At 24.4% G+C, this 19,371-nt stretch overlaps 2 protein-coding genes and 1 long non-coding RNA gene across 8 annotated transcripts; 1 reads left to right on the top strand and 2 right to left on the bottom strand.

Moving 5' to 3' along the window:
* The first annotated feature begins 379 nt into the window (after window positions 1–379).
* LOC122859024 lies at window positions 380–1,387 on the top strand. Its single transcript, XR_006374328.1, has 3 exons — window positions 380–568; window positions 911–970; window positions 1,167–1,387. It is a non-coding gene; the product is annotated as an uncharacterized LOC122859024 (long non-coding RNA).
* A 2,992-nt stretch (window positions 1,388–4,379) lies between these two features.
* LOC122859021 lies at window positions 4,380–15,301 on the bottom strand. Of its 3 annotated transcripts, XM_044162340.1 has the most exons (13): window positions 15,190–15,301; window positions 11,137–11,260; window positions 9,913–10,012; window positions 9,638–9,771; window positions 8,175–9,455; window positions 7,828–8,056; window positions 7,465–7,670; window positions 7,323–7,389; window positions 6,814–7,148; window positions 6,568–6,700; window positions 6,253–6,507; window positions 6,068–6,187; window positions 4,380–5,979 (listed from the first exon to the last, which is right to left on the bottom strand). In XM_044162340.1, the coding sequence occupies exons 2-13, from the start codon at window positions 11,217–11,219 to the stop codon at window positions 5,809–5,811; spliced, it is 3,114 nt and encodes a 1,037-aa protein (XP_044018275.1). In that variant the 5' UTR covers window positions 11,220–11,260; window positions 15,190–15,301; the 3' UTR covers window positions 4,380–5,808. The 3 variants fall into 3 exon arrangements, with proteins under 3 accessions (XP_044018275.1, XP_044018276.1, XP_044018277.1); XM_044162341.1 differs by lacking the exon at window positions 11,137–11,260 and having other exon boundaries at window positions 15,190–15,300; XM_044162342.1 differs by lacking the exon at window positions 15,190–15,301 and having other exon boundaries at window positions 10,891–11,253.
* LOC122859022 (protein SMG8) lies at window positions 14,580–19,370 on the bottom strand. Of its 4 annotated transcripts, none has more exons than XM_044162343.1 (7): window positions 19,079–19,370; window positions 18,614–18,888; window positions 18,317–18,547; window positions 17,203–18,239; window positions 16,842–17,000; window positions 16,250–16,772; window positions 14,580–16,178 (listed from the first exon to the last, which is right to left on the bottom strand). In XM_044162343.1, exons 1-7 carry the CDS (start codon window positions 19,271–19,273, stop codon window positions 15,878–15,880), a joined length of 2,721 nt encoding a protein of 906 aa, XP_044018278.1. In that variant the 5' UTR covers window positions 19,274–19,370; the 3' UTR covers window positions 14,580–15,877. The 4 variants fall into 4 exon arrangements, with proteins under 4 accessions (XP_044018278.1, XP_044018279.1, XP_044018281.1 ...); XM_044162344.1 differs by having other exon boundaries at window positions 15,534–16,178; window positions 16,842–16,988; XM_044162346.1 differs by having other exon boundaries at window positions 15,534–16,178; window positions 18,614–18,884; window positions 19,079–19,195.
* Between the last annotated feature and the right edge of the window lies 1 nt (window position 19,371).

Below are 19,371 nucleotides of genomic sequence, written 5' to 3'. Positions count from 1 at the left end.
CTAATTTTATGGTCTAATTCTTTTTACATTCAATAACAGACAATTTAAAGTGAAAAAATTCATCAAAAAAATATATAGGTATAGACAATATATAAACAAATGTTTTTTGAATAATTAAAAAATTTTTTATTAAATAAATAAGGATGAAAAAAAAAATGAAAAACATGTTTTAATTTGTTTGAAATAAAATAATTAGTCATAATTATACCGGTGTTACTCCGTTGTTTTGCGCACGGCACGTTATTTTAATTTTAAACCAATGAAAATTGTTATCGTCATTGAAATATTTTAATATTTAAACCAATAGAAATTAATGTTTAAACTTTGAATGTTCTCGATTGTTAGGTGCGCACGTTGAGTTGCACACGAGTACACTTTTTTTTATTACGTTGTGTGCAATCGTGTGCAGAGAATATTTAAGGCGGGGATAATCAATAAAATTCGAAGCATCAGCTTGATTTATAATCAAATTGTTCACAGCAACTGATCGTGAAAGATCATTATAATTTTATCAATTTACACTTGAAATTTTAATTCAAAATCATCAAAATGCCAGGACCATGTAAAGGTAAAGTTTTTAATTTTATTTTTAAATTTATTTACTAATTATTTCGTTATTATTTCATTGTGTTATTATTGTTTATTGGTTAATTTAATTTATTAATACTGTTTTAATAATTTATTTATGATCATTGGTAATATTTTAAAACTAATTTATTCAGCTCGGAAATTTAATATAACGGTTTGTGTTTGTTTCATCATTTGATGCAATATTACCGATAAAACAAATTTCTAACAGTGAATTAGAATTTTTTTTTTACGATTGATTAGTTGAACTTGATTTTTATAACGTTTAATTAATTTTAATAATTAATTTTATTTATTTATGTATTTTTTTTATTAATTACAGAACAATGCAAAGATTGCAAATGTGCTGGTGACTGCAAATGTTGTTCGACTCAATCAGAAGGTAACATAATGTATTTTTAATTAATTAATTTTTTTTTTTTTTTGCGTCTATATTCTTTTTTTAATCTGTAATTTGACTCTTGAGTATTTATTCTCTTATTTTATTTATTTTTTTTTCTTATCTCAAGTTGTTTCTATTTTTATATTTTAATTTTGTCAATTATTGTAACACTTTTTTTTTTATTTATTAATTATAGAAAAATGTAAATGTTCTACTGGAGGCAAATGCTCATGTGGACCTACATGTACTTGCAGCAAATAAAATATAAAATAATGTTGAAAATTAATCAACTATACATTCCTTGGCTTTCAAATTTTCAACTGTCTTCAATTTTATAAATTATTTATCTTCTCAACTTCAAAGTGCAGCTATTCTGGTTAACGATATGACAATAAAAAAAAAAGAAAAATCAATAAATAAGAGCCTATAAAATGAAAGTTAAAATGATAAAAAAAAATTCTATTCTTCAAGCCTTTCGAAGTTTATAATAATTGAATTGAAATTGTATTGAAATTAAAAAAATAAAATGCATATTATATATTAAAATTGTTGAATTTTTCAAAACAAACAAACAAATAATTTTATATTTATTTTTTAAAATTCAATTATTAGTTAATTAAGTAAACATATGTTATTTTATGTTTAAAAATTTATTCATTTTAAATCAATAAGATAAAATTTTATTATTTTATTTTTATGATTTGTTATCTCCCATCAAGTGTCAACGAAATTTTCCACGTTAATAATTCTTTTTACGATCAGAAGAAAATTAAATACCACCATTGATGAAATATTTTTTTACTATGAAAAAAATTAAATTAAATATCAACTAAAAATTTTAGTAGAAAACTTTTACAAAATTTAAATATAAATTTCAATTTTTTTGTTAATAGAAAAATTTCTTTAGCATGTCTCTCCTCACAGGAGCTGTAAAAAGTGGTGATTTTCTACTATTGTTTCGAAATAATTAAAGCTTGTCTCTATTTGCTTGACAAAATATAAATAACGAAAAAATATTTTAAAAAGTTGTAAAATAAAAAAATAATAATCTCACTATAAACATTAAATTTAAAAATATAAAAATGAATAAATTTAACAATTTGTTAATAGACATAATCACATGTGTTTATGAACCTTTATAATTTTATTATTTTTCAATATTATTATCATTAGTACAGTTTATTATTTTTGTCATTCAACAATCAATTTTTAAAGTCGATTCATTAATCATTTATATTCAATAAATATATATTTTTTATGCTATTTTCAGTGTCCACAAGTCATCAATCATTAAGTAGATCGTAAAATGATTTAAATATTTTATTAGTATCTCAAAATTACTAGTGCCATATGGACAATAGAAAATAAAATACTGATAGTTATTTTCTTTTTTTTTTTTTTTTAAATTTAAAAGCATTAGAAATGTTTTTTTTTTTGTTTTTATAATTTGTAGTATTATAGAATTTTTAGAAGAAAATTTTTAATATATTGTGATATATATATTTATGTTTATGAGCCAAAAGAAAGACTTGATTTTTATTTTTATATTTATATTGTTTTGTTTATTACTAAAAGAAATTTAGGATTAGTTGATTAAATTCATATTGGGTCATTATATCTATAGATTGAGTCAGTTTTAACAATGTGCCCTTATTATATCACAGAAAAACGTAATAAGATTTTCAAATTATACACTCTTTTTTTTCTAAATAATTTAACTAATTTTTTTTTTATATTAGCAATCGATTTTCTACAATCATTGTTACAATTATTTTTTTTTTTTTTAAAGATATTTTAGCCTTTCTGCTGACATCAAAGTGTAACAATGATTTTTTATTTTTCAAAAATAATTATTTGATATATAATAAGCCACAATATTTTTTTAATTTATAAAAAAAAAAAAAGCTAAAATCTACTCAATTTACTTGAAATATTTCATGTTCATTTTGTAATAATAATAATAATTTTAACTGCTGAATATTTTAATAAATGGATCTAGTTTTTAGCGATATTATTGTCATGAATCTTTTGTTTATTTTTTTTCTTAAATGATGATTCCCGAAAATATACAATTCTAAATATATTCTAAATTTTAAAATAATAAAAAAATTAAATTACAAGTATAATGCATGATATTTAATAAATAAAACATAAGCTAAAATTTTTTGGTATGCTTTATTTAAGCATAAATAAACGACATTGATGGAACTAATATATTTTTTTTTTGAGGTGCAATTATTTAACAAAAATATATAAGGGTACAGCATGTTATAACAGCTTAATTGTCAATAATATATTTACATTTATTTATATATTTTTTTTTCAAACTAAAACAACTGCATAAAAATTGAGGTATTAAAATATATCAGGTTCCTTTTTTTTTTTTTATATATTTTTATCTTTTAGGAACAGTTATGTAATAAACAACAAGTATATAGATGTTTATATAAGGTATTTAAAATAATATTTTATGATTAATTTAAAAATATTTTATTTATAAAAAAAAAACATAATATTTATTAATAAAAATATATATCTCAACGAGAAAAAAAATAAAATAAATGTCTTTTTATTTTAATGAAAAGCTAGACAATAAATATAATTAGACAAAATAGAGGAAGTATAAATGATAGATAGAAAAAAGAAAATTAGTATCAATAATAGTAATTTTGAATCAAGTGAGCTTGTGGTCGAGTAGTCAAGGGCCCTGACTCCATTAATATCTTTTGTTTAATCCGAGTTCAAATCGGATAAGTGATATTTTATGGCTACTTTCGTGAGTAAAATTACCATTCACGTGGACCAACAGCAGGAAGGAGCAACTACCTTCCGACATAGAACGAGTGAAGACACCTCACTTTTTCTATGCTAGAATGTGTTTGCCCCAAATGCCGAGGCAATCTTTTGATTTTTAATTTAATTTAAAAAAGTAATTTAGATAAAAAAAAAATTTTTTTTCATGTTTTCAAGGTCGTGTGGTGAAAATAGGACTAAATTGTAGAGTAATGTCTTGAAATATTTTTAAATGTATTTTTGTATAACAAGTTTTAAAAATAAAAAAAAATTAAAAATACATTAAATAGTGAAAACATTGATACATTTGGAAAGTAAAAAAAAAACACATGAGACTTAATTATACAACAAAAATTTGTGCTTACAATAATAGGATAAATAAAACACACCATTTCAAGCATGCACTGTTAATAATATATAAAAAAAAAAATTATATAGGCCTATTTTCATTCAGGCAAATGAAGAAATTAATAATTTTTTTCTTATTTTTTTTTTCTGTAATAATGATTGTTTAGAATATTTTAAAATTCTTAGGCTTTTCATTTTGATATTGAATACACATGAAAATTTATAACAAAGAATTTTAACTTTGTTATTTTTAGTTTCTTTTTTCGGTTATATTATCGTATAATAATTTTTTTTTTAATTTATTTTTTTTATATGACAATAGTGTATGAAGATTTGTATAATAATGGTGTATAAAATTTAATGATTTAAAATTGTAAAGTTTTATAGTATATAGCTGAGAAGTTTTCAAAAATTTTTCATTATAATATAGTTAATAATTTTAGTAAGATAAGATTAATCATTTTTTTTTAAAACAATTTTAGTGCGAGTGTTTGAATTTTGGCAATTTTTTCGGTTCGTTATATCAACTTGTATTTTAATAAATAATTCAGCACCATGCTATCAGTACTAACATGAAAAAAATAAAATAATAAAATCAATTTTTTGCTTTTGCAACTCTCATATAGATAATTGATAAATAACAAATTGTTTAAATTAAATAATATTAACGTTAAAATTATTTCTATGCAACATATCAATTTTTTTTTTAAACAAATATATAAACATTAATTTTTAAATGCCTTGTTCAATACGTACAAGCTAATAAACTCTGTACAAATATCAACATTTTTTTTCTCCAAAACAACACCATCACTTTGCAATATTATTTCTTTTTTTCTTTTTTTTTTTTCGTAACAATAGAGTTACAAGACTGACTGAGCTTTTCACATGAAAATGATTAACTTTGCAACGATTCACAAAAAATTACAAGAGATTTATCTCTTGAGTTATTATTTTATTTTTAATCAATATCATTTCATTATAATTTATCTAACTAGACTAATAATTGTCAACAAATATTAACAACAAAAAATAATATTATTAATTATTTTATATATTTTTGTTAATTTTTTGCATGATGAATTTAAAATTAATTATTTTTGTCAAATTTCTTAACTCTCAACAAATAATTCAACAATAATATCCGACTTGATTATCAACAAATATTATAAGCTTCAAATGAATCTTTTTTTTTTTTTTTAAAAACAATGACATGAATTTAAATTTTCATAATAACCAATTCCATTTTTTTTATATAAATTATATTTTTAATTAAATAATATTTATTATTTTTTCGAATACTGAATGACTTAAATTTTAATTATTATTTATTGTATAATTTGAAGGTGTATAATTAATATGTTTTGATATTCAATCGAACACTTGACATGTTGATTTTACAATAAATTATATTTTTTATTATTGATTCAGTATTATTTGTTGAATCAACATGAACATTTAATCAATAATATGCATGTTTTGTTTTTAAATCCACAAAAAAAGTATTGGATTTAATATTTATAATATTAATCATCACGTATTATTAATAATATCGAAATTTTGAGATTTGAATTATTGGATCCTGTGCAATCATTTGTATTTTCTTTTTTTTTTTCTGCCATAATGATCCCACTTTGCAATTTGAATTAGTCTTGTTAGATTTATCTTTATTTCATTAATGTGAAATAATATTTTTATTAAGTTCTAAGTGGATGCCACATAACAATAGGACGTCGAAGTGATGCAAGCATTTGTTTCCAATGTGATAAAGATTTACCTGCACATGATGAACCTATTATAATGTGTCCAACTGTTGAAGTTTTTGTATTTGATGTTACCTCAGCTACTGTCAGTCTCAACTGCATACTCTATATAAAAAAATATAGATACAATAAATTACTTATTTTATTTCAATTGAAAATAATATTTTCATATTTTTTAAAAATATTTATTTACCTGTAATGAGTGAGCAGGTATATTAAAAATCATCGCCTCATTGAATGTTGGGCTTTTTTCATTTTTTTTAGTTGATGTTTTTTTTTTGTGCATTTTTTTTCCTTGCTGTAGAAGATATACCTTTGAAAAAAAATTAATTTATATTTAATAAAGTATTTACAATGATGTATAATTTCTAAAATTACCTTTACGAAAAAGTCACCAGGTATATCAGTGATACCTCGAAGATTTCGTGCTTTAACAACGACCAGTGTTAATCTTTCAGCTGTTGGTAGATAACTCAGAGATATCATAAGTTCACCAAGTCGTGGTACTGGTAAATTTAAACTTATTAATGGAAGCCAAGTTGTTGCTGGTGGTCGAGCAGCAGGTCCTAATTTTAAAGATGCTTCACCCAGTAAAGATACACCACCTCCAAAGCTAACATCAAATGAAAATACCTAAACGAAAAAAAATGACAAAATAATTAAAAATAAAAATAAAAAAAATATTCAATTTACCTCCACTAATAGTACTCTTCCAACAGAACCACCATCCAATGAAAATAAATATTTTTCTTGATAACTCGGTGAAGATGAGCCTCTATAAATTCTTGTTTGAGCACGATTTTGTCGTTCAGGCAAAAGGCAAACTCTAATATCAACAAAAAAAAAAAAAAAAAGTATTGATTAAAATAACTAATGAATGTCAAGAGCCACTTGTAGAAAAAAAAATCAATACTAAAAATAACAATAACAACACACAACCTTGCAAGTGTATCAAGAGCTGGACGTCCATCGGGTGAAATAAGATCTCTTGCTTCTAAAATACTAACTGAAAGATCAGTTTCAGTATCAGCACTACTTCGTCCACCCCATCTTTCAAATTCAAAACCAATACATATATGACCAACAATTGTTTCATCATCAATATCATTTAAAATAACACTTGTATCTGATGATAAACTTTCACAACTAATTGCTTTTTGTAAATTTCCTTCATCAGGTGGTGGTTCAGGTTCTGGACCTTGTGAACCTCTTCTTGATAAACATCCATTTATTTCTGAATTTATATAATTACTACCATATGATTCTTCAATACTCTTGAAATATAAATAAAAAATAAAAACAAATGTCACATTAATAATAATTAATTGATTGATTAATTTATTTATTAATCAATTTATCACTTGATAATTTTTAATATACATTTATTTGACTATATGAAAATTTATGTATGAATAAATAATATCATGAGCAACAAGTGGATTTATTACCTGTGACAATCTTCTCATAATTTGTACTTCTTCAAGTGCAGCATATAAATCTTGACTACTTTTTCTTCTACAAATAAATTATTAATTTGATTTAATTATCATCTAAAAGTCGCCAATAAATTTAATTAAAATTTTTAAATACCTGGCTGGTTCATTCATCACCTCCAATTCACCATGTTCATGAAAACCATTTAGACGTTCCATACTTTTTCTTCTTTGCTCAAGGCTGTTAAAAATATCCTCCGATGTTCTTGTAAAACTTGGATCAGACATATATGGATATGGCTCTTGGCTCATGTCTTTCAATAGTAGGGGTGATGATGGTGGATCCTGGAGACTATTGTACACCTAAATATTCAATGTATAAATTTATTTTCATAACAAAAAAAAGAAACGTGTATATTTTATTATTCAAGCATTGAATACATGAATAATATTGAAAACAACAATGGTCTTTGTATATTGTATGTATATATATTGATATATTGTTTGAAAATATACAAACCTCCTGTGCAGTACGATGAGCTTTCAAATTTAATTCAGGACTATATAGATCATAGCCACCTTCACGTTTTGAAACATCCATACCAATATCGATTTCACTTTCAGTATAATAGTCACTATTTTCATTTTGTCTATGGTTCAATGAACTTTTGTTTAACAATTGTAACGACGTTTCTGTCATTGATGAAAATGTTAGCTTTGGTACTTGCTGAGCTGATAACAATACAGAGCTGTAAAATAAAACATGTTTTTTTTATTTTCTTACCTATACAACCAATTACCAAAAAAGAAAGTAAAAATTATTTTTATATGATGTAAATTTAATAATAATATAGAGAAAAATCTAACTTGTAAAATTCTGATGCATCAATATAGCTCTGTGATGATACAGATCTTAAAGCACTAAAAATTCTTTCACCAGTTGTAGGAGTATTTTTAGTATGAATATCTAAATGATGATTTATCGGATCTGGTGGTGCTGGTGGTGGTACAGAATTATAAGAAAATTTATCATCATTATTGCCATTTGATTGATGATTATTAAAATAATCATGATATGTTGTTTGTTTTGTATCATCATGCTCATCATCACAATGATCATCAATAGTATCATATATTGGTAAATCAGGTAAACTTTGTATGTACTGTGATACTCTTTGTAATCCTTGTTCTTTGAAATTATCTGTTATATGATAAGACAATTCTTCTTGTGATTTACTTGAATTTTTAAATAAATCATTATTATTTTTTTGTTGTATTAATTGATTTTTCCAATCAATATTATTACAATAATTTTTTGTATTTTTATTGTATTTTTTAGCATAAAGTGAATCAATTATTGTTTGTGATGTTGTGGTACTTTTTATATCTGGTATATCAATTGTATAATTTTTATTATATTGACGTACTTGATTATGATTTTTAGTTGTATATTCATAGCCAGGAAAACTTGATGATATATAACGTAAATTATCTTTATTTAAATTATTATCATGATGTAATGTTGTTGTTGGTATATTGTATTTTGTTTTATTATTATCATCATCATCACCATCATCATCAATATCATTGTATAAATTAAATGTGTTATCTCTATTATTTATTCTACCAAGATAAATATCTTTCATTTGATTTTCAAGACTCTCAATTCTTTCAAAGCTTGTTTCAAAATTCGGCACTTTGGTTTCTGATGAATAAATATATGATGTCATTTGTATATTTTCTGGTATTGTTGGCTTTGTATATGTATCAAATTGTAATGTTTTATCTTCATCAATAGATCGATTAAATTGACTGTATAAATTTTCTTGTAGTTGTTGTTGTTGTTGCTGTTGTTGTTGATGTTGATGATGATGATGATGATAATTATTATTTTGAAATGTAAACATTGATATTTGATTTCCACGATTTGATGATGTTCCTGATGTACGTGGTGCTGGTGGTGGTGTTAGTGGAGCTGATGTTGGATCATTTAATCGTAGAAATTCAATTGGATTTGGTGGATTAAATGGGGTTGGTCGAGGACGTGCTGTTGGTCGTGGTTGTGGAGCCGGTCGAAGTGGTTGAGGTGGAATAATTGCACTTCCGCTTCCCAAGGGAGGATGTAGGTCTCTATCGACTGCCTCAAACCTAGATTTTAAGATTAGTTTTACATTGTTATTTTTTTTTTTTCTATAGATAAATAAAACGGTAAATAAAGTGATTTTTTTTTCTATTGTATATAACTAACTCTCCCTTATTTTATTTTTTATTTTATATCAAATAAAGTATAACAAGTACAAGTATAAATATAATTATTAATTAATTATTACCGTGTAAAAGCTCCTTGAGCATCTAGCCGAAGATCACTGTCACTATTTATGAGATGTTGTCCATTATCTCCATGTGATGAATACAATCCAGGAATCGTCTGGGCAGTTGGGTGCTGAGCCTTAACAAGGCCCACCTGGCAAACACCGGGGGTAGCTTTTCAATCACATCCTATATTGTCATACGCGAACATCGATAAGCCCTTTTATCAGAGCTTGCGTTCAAGATGATAAATAAAAAAAAAAAAACAAGCATGCATTGTCGCACAAAAACTTACCTTTTCTTCTCTAGGTGCCCAAAGCCAAGATATTCTTTGACGCCATTCATCATAAATACTCTGAATATTTCGTACACTCCATTGCCAGTTGACACAAAACCTATTTATAAAATTTAACTTTTTTTCATTAATATAATGCTTGTGTTGCATATTTTAATTTATAATTTTTTTAAAAATAATATAACAGTTAAATGCGTGTAAACATAATAAATATTGATATGATATTATTATTCTTTATTTTTAAATTTTCTTATATGATTCTTGTGAAAGGAAATTATCTTAAATATATTATCAATATATTGATAATAATTTTAGATAATATCAAACGTAATGCAATATATAAAACAAAAATTTAATTTCTCAAAAATTAAATTTAAGATTACATTGTTAAAATTTCTGATGTATAATTGGAATTTTCATTAAACAATCAGTGAATACTTGCTTTGGATTGTGTAATGTATCATCGTGAAATATGCGATTGTGGGTATACTGCTATTTCGATAAAATCAAGAGTTAATTGAATTTTGAAAATGTAATTTTTATGTATTAAAAAATTTTTTTATCATTGGTTTATTTAATTATTATTATTTATTGTTAATTTTATAAACTATTCTAATTATTATTTTGATAATATTTCATACAATTATATGTGTTAGATAAATAATGGTGAAAAATTCAGGTCCATAAAGTTAGCACAGTTTACTTGGCACTCGCTACTTTGGCAGTATAATTTTGTGCAATTTTTGTGTGCCTTTCACAATTATTTTTGTGCACTTGTGTTTTTTTTTTTTTCCATACTTGTACACATACGTCGTGAATTTCGCACAAAACTTACTCGAAATTCCTGTCCAAGTTCCGAATGATTGTGCTAACTTAATGGACCTAAAAAAGCTTTCATATATCTTTATATATTTAAATAAATAATCAAACAAATATATATAAATATATATATAATAAAAAACACCTATTGCGATCTACCGAAATACTTAAATGCACATACTGGCTGCCGATGGTGATGACTGATGACGATGACTGATGATATATAGATGAAAAAGTATGCGAAATTATATAATATTATTATTAATTGAACTAGCAATAATAGCGTTAATTTATAATTGAAAAAAAAAATAAATAAATAAATATATTAGCTAAATGATGAAATATATTGGAAGTAAATAAATTAAATTGGATGGATCTAAAAAGGTAAAAAGAAGCAACACTCGCCTACGGCGGAGTGCCAGAGTAGCTCCAGCAATGATGATAATCATCAGCATAATTCCAAGACTGGTCAATATCAAATCACCCATGCTTTGATTTTATTCCAATTCCAAAAATCACCTGTCAGACTCTGAAACACATGTTCCAAATTCTATATAGCCTTATCATCAAAAATATGCAATATTACTTTTATTTTTTTACAATTTTATTATTCTATTATTAAACTATTTAGATATTTAAATTATATCTAGTTTTGAATACATGCTTAAGCAAACAATTAAATAACTTAAATATTAAATTATTCTAATTGTTCATTTATCATATTAAATGCACATCTAAGTTGATAAATAATATTTATCTATTCAAGCATTATTTTATAATAAGTCTATTAATTTATTCAACAAAGCTCAATCATTGTTTCTTCTCTCCATCAATAGTTTTAATTTTTTTAATTTATTTTATTATATTTTATTTATTTTTAATATTCAATTAATATTATAATAGTTGGAAATTTCTTACGAAGCCTGGGAGCCATAAGCTCAGCTGCAGTATTCATTTTTAAAATGATGAATTACTTTTTAAGTATAAAATAATATGATTTTTATTATACTGGTATATACAAGTAGATATTTCACACTGAGATGTTATCAAAATATTGATCGAACGTCTTGATGCAGTATAGATATATTTTTTTTATAAAACAATTTGTAAAGAATTTGATTAATCCTAAATAAGACTGTTTTGAAAATATTGATTATTGGAATTTAAAAATACAAATAACACTGTGTTATTTGAGAAATAAATTTTCAAGATTTATAAAAAAAAAAAAATTTTTATCTGTACATAAGAGTATATAATAAAAGATGTATAGAATAAGATGAATGAAACTCCTCATGGAGTGAATAGTACGCAATCATTGTGTAGACTGTATAAAAGATACACACTCCAAAAAAAAAAAAATGTGTATTCTTTGAATGAGTGCACTTTGTGCTAAGTATCCTGGTTTGGTGATATAACTATATATAAATGTGTCACTGTGATTGTTCATTGGACAAGATAATCAAATATCGACACTTTCACAAGCTGTCTGTAGAAAAAAAATAAAAAAATAAAATAATAAAATAATAAATGCAGGTATACACAAAGGTAAGTGAAAAAATAAAATAAATTTATACAAAGGTAAGCAAATAAATTCTTTTAGTATTATCATTGACATTGTTATGATGTTTGAATAAATATAATTAAATTTGATATTATTTTCAAAGAAAAAGTTTATTATCTACTTAAATTTTTTTATTGAACTTGATTTATAATTTTAATAAAAAAAATAATATTATTTATATAAAAAATTGAATTCAATAAAAAAATAATAAATATAAATTTTAATTTATATTATAATTATGATTAAAATGAAATATAAATTTAATATTTTTTGTAAATAATAAAGCTTAATAAATTAATTTTTTTTTTACAAAATATGAATTTTTATTTAAAATATATTTTTTTTTTTTGTCAATGTAAATTAATTAGGATTATTATTATTGTCATTGTAATATTTATTATTAATTTTTTGTGGCTATATTGTAGTTTATGCTTTCATCATGTTAATTAGATAGATAGCAAGTATCATTGATGTAAAAGCTCTTTGGCATTTTGGCAATAGTGAAAGCAAGTAGAGTGGCTCAATATATGGTCATACATTTACGTGTGTGTGCGTTACTCGATTAAAATGGACATAGTTTGGTGAAGTTTGATAGGACCATGTAGCTTTGTGAAATATCTACATCACGTACATACTGTATAACTCATTTGATGAAAAGACACAATTTTAGAAGCAATATATAAAAGCTGATGGAAACCAAGAGTCCAAGTAAAGTGCAACTTGAGTGATGCACTTGTTACTAAATCAGATTATGCTTTCTAAAACATCCATTATCATCTATAACATACTTTTCTTTTTATCAAATTTTTTTAAAATTAAATTTAAAAGATAAATAAATGTCTTTTTATGATAGAAAAAAATTTATAAATTATTTAGAAAAAAAATTATGTATTGAAAAAAAATAAAATATTGAAATATCGTTTTTTAAAACTCAAAAGGTATTGAGTTTGAAGGGCTTATCCGTGATATTGAAATTTTTTTTTTATAGATGCAAGTGCATGCACAGTATGTGTTTATCTTTAATAAAACTTATTCATGAAAAAAATTATTATTTTTATTTTTGTTTCAGGAAATAATAACTTTATGTGTTTCGAATTGATGGAGAATTTTCGTGAAAAGTTTTATAATAAATTGCATAATAAACATTGAATATATATTTTAATAAAATCAATGTTATCATAATTTTGATTTACAAATTTATAATTAATATCTTGACATATAAAAATAAATATTTTATAGATTTCCAAATAAATTGAAACATGAATTTTTTTTACCTCTGCTTCTGTATTTTTTTGTAAATTTATTTTTGTGGAATTTTCACATTCAATCATAATATACACAAAAAAAAATAAAATAAAAATGATGGATTTGAAAGAGAAAAAAAAGAATTCGATACTGAAAATTGAAGTAGACATTCTGGCATGTCGTGGGAGTTTCGATGTTCTATATTGGATTTTAAAAAAATAAAAAATATTTGCAGTAATGCAAAATTTCATAAACTCAATTCACTAAAAAGAAATAAATTTATATATAAAAAAAAATTAACTCATTAAAATATACATGAAATGGCATTGAAAAAATATTAAAACTCAAAGTATTACAAAAATTAAATACGTTTGAGATGAATATTGAAGGTACTCAATCGCTTTGGGTACTTATCGCTTCAATTGCATTTTCAACAACGATCGTTTGATGTATTTTTTTCCCCTTAAAAATTTATACAACATATTAAATGAATAAAAATAAAATTCAATCATGCAAAAACCATTCAAAATATTCATATAAAAAATATTATTTTTAAATTTTTTACTCTTTTATTTATAACAATAGAATTTTTTTATAAAATCATATGATTTTTATTTTAAATTCAAACAAACATATCCCAGTTATTATTAGTATTTTCATAAAAAAACTACCAAAAGTATATAGAAAAAAAAAAGCCAATAATAGCTTTGTCTTGTTTTTCATTTTTATCATCATTATTTTATTTATTTTTATTTTTTTCATTACCATAACAGCTCTACAATGCGTATGTATCCATTTGAATAAAATCATACAAAACGAAATACGATATGACTACAATAAAATCATAATAATAATTCAAAAAAAAAAAAATAATAAATAGACCATAATTTGATAAAAACTGAGAATCCATATGTCACGCAATTTAGTAAAGTATTTCTTCATTAAATATTTACTTGTCGAGTAAATACATTTTTTTTTTCAATATAATTTGAAGAAAAAAAAAAGTATCATAATGAATATCGTAGCAATCAAAATAATGTGATAATTAATTTTTTGAAAAATTTACAAGCTACAAGTGTGAAGAATATATATTTATACAAAACTTCATTAAAATATTTTTTTTTCTTATTGATTATCTAGCCTACCATTAGCCCATCAGCAGCTGGAAGAAACACTTAAACTCGTGTCAAGATTTTCCTTATATAAACAAGTTTAATTAAGAAAAAAAAAATTAATTAAATATATTAAAAACAATTGTTAATTAATTTATAATTAAACAACATGTATAGTAGTAAAAAAAAAATAAGATTATAAACATATGTCGAGAGTCTCATGAGTGTCGAAATTTATAAAATAGTAAAATAATATTTACACATTTAAAAAAATGTACATTGTTTAGTATGTTTGAATAAACCTCATACAAAATTATCTGTTTACACAGGATTGTTAAATACAGGGTATTCGTGTTACCATAAAATTTAGGTCACCCCAGTTTTTTTGTCCTTAAATATTTCTATTTTTGTTTTTTTCACAACAGATAGGACTGTGTAAATAAATAAATTTTATTTGTATAATTAGTAAGTTTATTTTTCATTGAGTTGATATTTTTATGTCATAAATAATAATTAACATTATTTATTTATTTTACTCACATTGGATTGTTGGTTGACCTTCCCTCTACTTGCTTGCTAGCCAGTCCATTGAATTTGTGCGTGGTAACAATTATTGTTGCACGATATTTCAGTTTTCATTTTTAATTTATTATTATTTTAATTGATATTTTTAATAATATATGTTAAATAACACAGCTTTTTTTTACATTATTCTAATGTAGCTTTAACTTGTCATTGATAAAAGTTACAAAATGATGAGTAAAATTCATCAACAAATAAACTTGTGCTTTTATGATATTTTATTTTTTTTCTTTCTTTTTTTACGAGGCCAAAAAAAATACGATCCTTTCATAGAGAATCTTCTGAACTGACTGATAAACTGGGTGAAATAATAATACGTATTATCAGGGTGGTGGAGGGTGGCTTGCAGTGGCTTGTCTATGACAATTCGCATTGCAGCCAACTACGCCAATGGCGCCACTAAATTACTTGTGCGCAAGTTAAAGCTTTAAAATAATAAAAAAATAAAAAAAAATAAATGAATTTACAAATAAAAAATAAAATTTAAAATTTTTAATATCGTACAATTTTGTTTATAAATACAATTATTTCGTCACGTTGATTAAAGCGATAATCCGATCAATTGATTAAAAAAATTAAAATAATTAATTAATTATATATATTGTTAAAAATAAAACATTGATTTAGTCGGTCTATGGAAGAATGATTATTTTTCTGGTACAACTTCGGATATACTGTACATGCCAGCAAGAAGTCTACCATGTGAAATTGATACAGGATGTTCTTTGGGTGTTAAATAAGCACCTTTTTCTCCCATATAAACATATGGTAAACGTAAAATCCAATATGCACTTTGTGATAGCTTAATTGGTTCCTCACAGCCAGTTACAAATATTGGACATGGTGGTGGACCAGGTTGAACACGTGGATTTAATGTAACATGAACAGGTGCTTTTGGTGTGACCACATGAATTCTCATAAGTTGTGCAATCAATGGTTTTACTTGTCTAAAAATATAAAATATAATTATCATATTGCTGTTGATAAATAACAAAGCAAGATTAATAAAATAATTTACCTGCAAGGACATGGAAAGTAGAGTGGCATATCAGCAGTACTAGAAGTAACTTTATTACCACTGTCTTTAACAATTCCATTACCAGTTGCTTTTAATACTTTATCAGGTGCTGAAGCCATAAATCTATGCCCTCTTGGACATTCATATTCAACACCAACAAATATTTTAACAACAAATTCTTTTCCTCCTTTTGATTTTCTACATTTCATTGCATTTGTATTTTGAAAATTTTTACCACGTCCACTATATGCATGTGATGCATGATCACCAACCATTGGCCAAAATGAGCCACGTTCTTTTTGATGCTCAAGTCGAACAGTAACATCCCATGGTAAAAGAAATGCTGAATTTGCTAATACACCAGTTTGATGTTGTAGTCCAAGATTATGAGAATATAAACTACTTGGACCCAGACAAATTAATGACCAGCTTGAAAATTGAGGAAGAAGACCAACTGGTGATTCAGTGTGTAACATTCCTGGTAAATATTCTGTTGTTGATGGTTGTCTTACCAATGATTTATCTAAAAAAAACAAAAATGTTTTAAATTATATATTATGTACTGTTATTATTATATTTTATTATTAATTACCTTTTGTTGTTTCAGGCTCACTGTGAGATACTTGAATAACAACTTTATGAGTATCATTTGGTGTTAAATTCATTTTACTGACAATTCTACGTCCATCTTGTGCAGCAGCATCATTTGTCAGTTCCGAGTGTCCTCCACTTCCATATCCTTCAATATTGTCTTTTTTTTATTATATTAAATAAAAAAAGAAACGACACCAAAAAATTCGAAAAAACAAAAAAAAATATAAAACAAATATAAAACACAAAAATATAAAAAAAAAAAAAACGAACAATAAAATATAAAATAAATACAAGCAGACAAACAAATTTATATTCAAACAAAATTAAATATATTATTATTATTATTTTGATTATTTTACCATGAAGAGTACTGTCTGCTAGACTACAAGCTTGAGTTGGTCCTTGAGGAGTTGATAATTCCCATCGACCAAATGAATCCTTGCGTTTAGTGTCAGGAAGTAATTGTGCAGCTCTGTAATTATGTGTGCTTGGTTGAAAAACTGGAAATTCAATTTTATCAAATTGTCCACAGCCACATTGTTTAGCCAACATTTGAAACCAATCATAATTAGCATGTCTTAAATTATAAGGATCATCTCTTGGTCCTTGATGTCTTCCACAGTTACAAGCACATATATATCTAACACCACTACAATGTTCAACATTTAATAAATCAATATCATCAATATCAATATCAGAATGTTCACCACCACCAGCACCTTCACTTCCACCTTTATGTAATGGATTTGTACATGGATTACCAGTTAATGATAATACTTCACACATTTGTCGTCCACTTTTCCAATGTTTAACACATTCAGCTTCAAGTTTTTCACGATATTCATCAAATAATGGACCTCTTGCATGCATCTCAAATACAATCATTGAATGTGATAATTTTGTTTCATGATATGTACGTCCATAATGCATTGGTAAATTATCTTGATATGCTTGTAATGCTCTTGGCAACACTTTATTACATCTTGATTTACTAAATTTAGCATCAGTATCCAAAAAACCATGTAAATTTTTTAAATCATTATTTTTAGAATTAAAAAAATTAAAAAGACCATTTGATACTTGTATAAATTGTGATATTGTTGGTATTTTAAAATGTGATGGTGTTGTATGACGACCAACATTATCATCAAAACCTTTGGAATATGCTAAATTAATATGTTGTTGAAGAAATGAACGAAATGATCTTTTATCTAAATCTTCATTCATAAACTCTAAACTTGGCTCAATTGAAGCAGCATTACGTAGTGATGATTTTATTTTACAACTTGAAATTAATTCATTCATCATGTAACCAAAGATATCATTTGATTCAGCTGAATTTGTATTAATATATACAAACTCTTGATTAGCAGGAATGGCAAATAATGAATTTGAACTGAAAAAATAAAAAACATATTAATTTTTTGTTATTAATATTATTTGTTTGACAAGTAATAAATTTAATTAATTTACCTAATGTTTGTTACAACACGATGTTTACGTAAAATATGATAAATTTGATCTTCAAGTGCATGTTCTAATTTTTTAATATTTGCTGTTGAATTTGGATCTCGAAATACAGCTGGACTTTTTTCAAAATAAAATAATACTCGAGGTGAGCATGGTCTACCTGTTGTCATCCAGGCATCTGGTAATCCTGCTATTGTGCTCAAAGGACGCCACAATGATCCAACACAAGCTACCCTAATTAACAAAATCATAAATTAATTAAAGTGTTGAGTTGTTTTTATTTATTTTTTTTTAATTTACCTGACAACATCAAGTGCACGAAATAAATGAACATAACTGTAGTCAAATGTATGAGTTGGATGACTCAATATAATAATATGTGATATTTGAAAAAGTATTAAAAGTGCTCTTGCATATTTATCTCTCATATGAGCCCATGCACTTAGAAAATCTTTACATTTTTGTTTATCTAAAAAATCATTGTATTGATTGACGATTGTATGAGTGTCCAAAATTCCTCTCAGATGTAAATAAATAACTTGGTCCTCAGGATCGTAGTAACCTTCAATTTCTGACTGAAAACATTATTGGATCAACAAAACTGAAAAATTTTAAGATTATTAAATAGAGATGAAATAATATGACAACTACATTTTCATTTTGAATTGATATCCATTTTGTGAATTAAATGATTGACTAAAAAAAAAAAATATTTAATAAAGATTACTTATAATTGAATAATATATTTAATTGAAAATACGCTACCAGGTTGTCATCATTAACAGTTGGATCATCAAGCAAATCAACTAATAAATTTTGTCCAAGCATTTGTGTTTTGCATCCTTTTGCTCGATATTGAGATTTTCCAAATACTGATACTATCACAACTTTTTCGTCTATTAATGATGAATAAAATTGATTTTCCACGTTGCATGGTAGTGTAAATTTTTTTAGTCTCATGGGTTTTTTTAATTAAAATGAATTAAAATAATAAACAAGTAAATAAATAAATAATTTTCTGTGCAATAATAACCTCACACTCACATACAAAATAATGT

This window comes from Aphidius gifuensis, linkage group LG6 (assembly GCF_014905175.1).
Source record: "Aphidius gifuensis isolate YNYX2018 linkage group LG6, ASM1490517v1, whole genome shotgun sequence".
Classification (NCBI taxonomy): domain Eukaryota; kingdom Metazoa; phylum Arthropoda; class Insecta; order Hymenoptera; family Braconidae; genus Aphidius; species Aphidius gifuensis.
This window is presented reverse-complemented; position numbering and strand designations above follow the sequence as displayed.

Coding starts and splice junctions, on each gene's coding strand:
- LOC122859022 (XM_044162343.1), bottom strand. CDS start 19,273: ATGAGACTAAAAAAATTTACACTACCATGCAACGTGGAAAATCAATTT. Junction 18,548..18,613: donor CGTGCACTTGATGTTGTCAG/GTAAATTAAAAA, acceptor TTTGTTAATTAG/GGTAGCTTGTGTTGGATCAT. Junction 16,773..16,841: donor TGAGCCTGAAACAACAAAAG/GTAATTAATAAT, acceptor TGTTTTTTTTAG/ATAAATCATTGGTAAGACAA.
- LOC122859021 (XM_044162340.1), bottom strand. CDS start 11,219: ATGGGTGATTTGATATTGACCAGTCTTGGAATTATGCTGATGATTATC. Junction 7,671..7,827: donor CTCATCGTACTGCACAGGAG/GTTTGTATATTT, acceptor TTGAATATTTAG/GTGTACAATAGTCTCCAGGA. Junction 6,701..6,813: donor GCTCTTGATACACTTGCAAG/GTTGTGTGTTGT, acceptor TGTTGATATTAG/AGTTTGCCTTTTGCCTGAAC.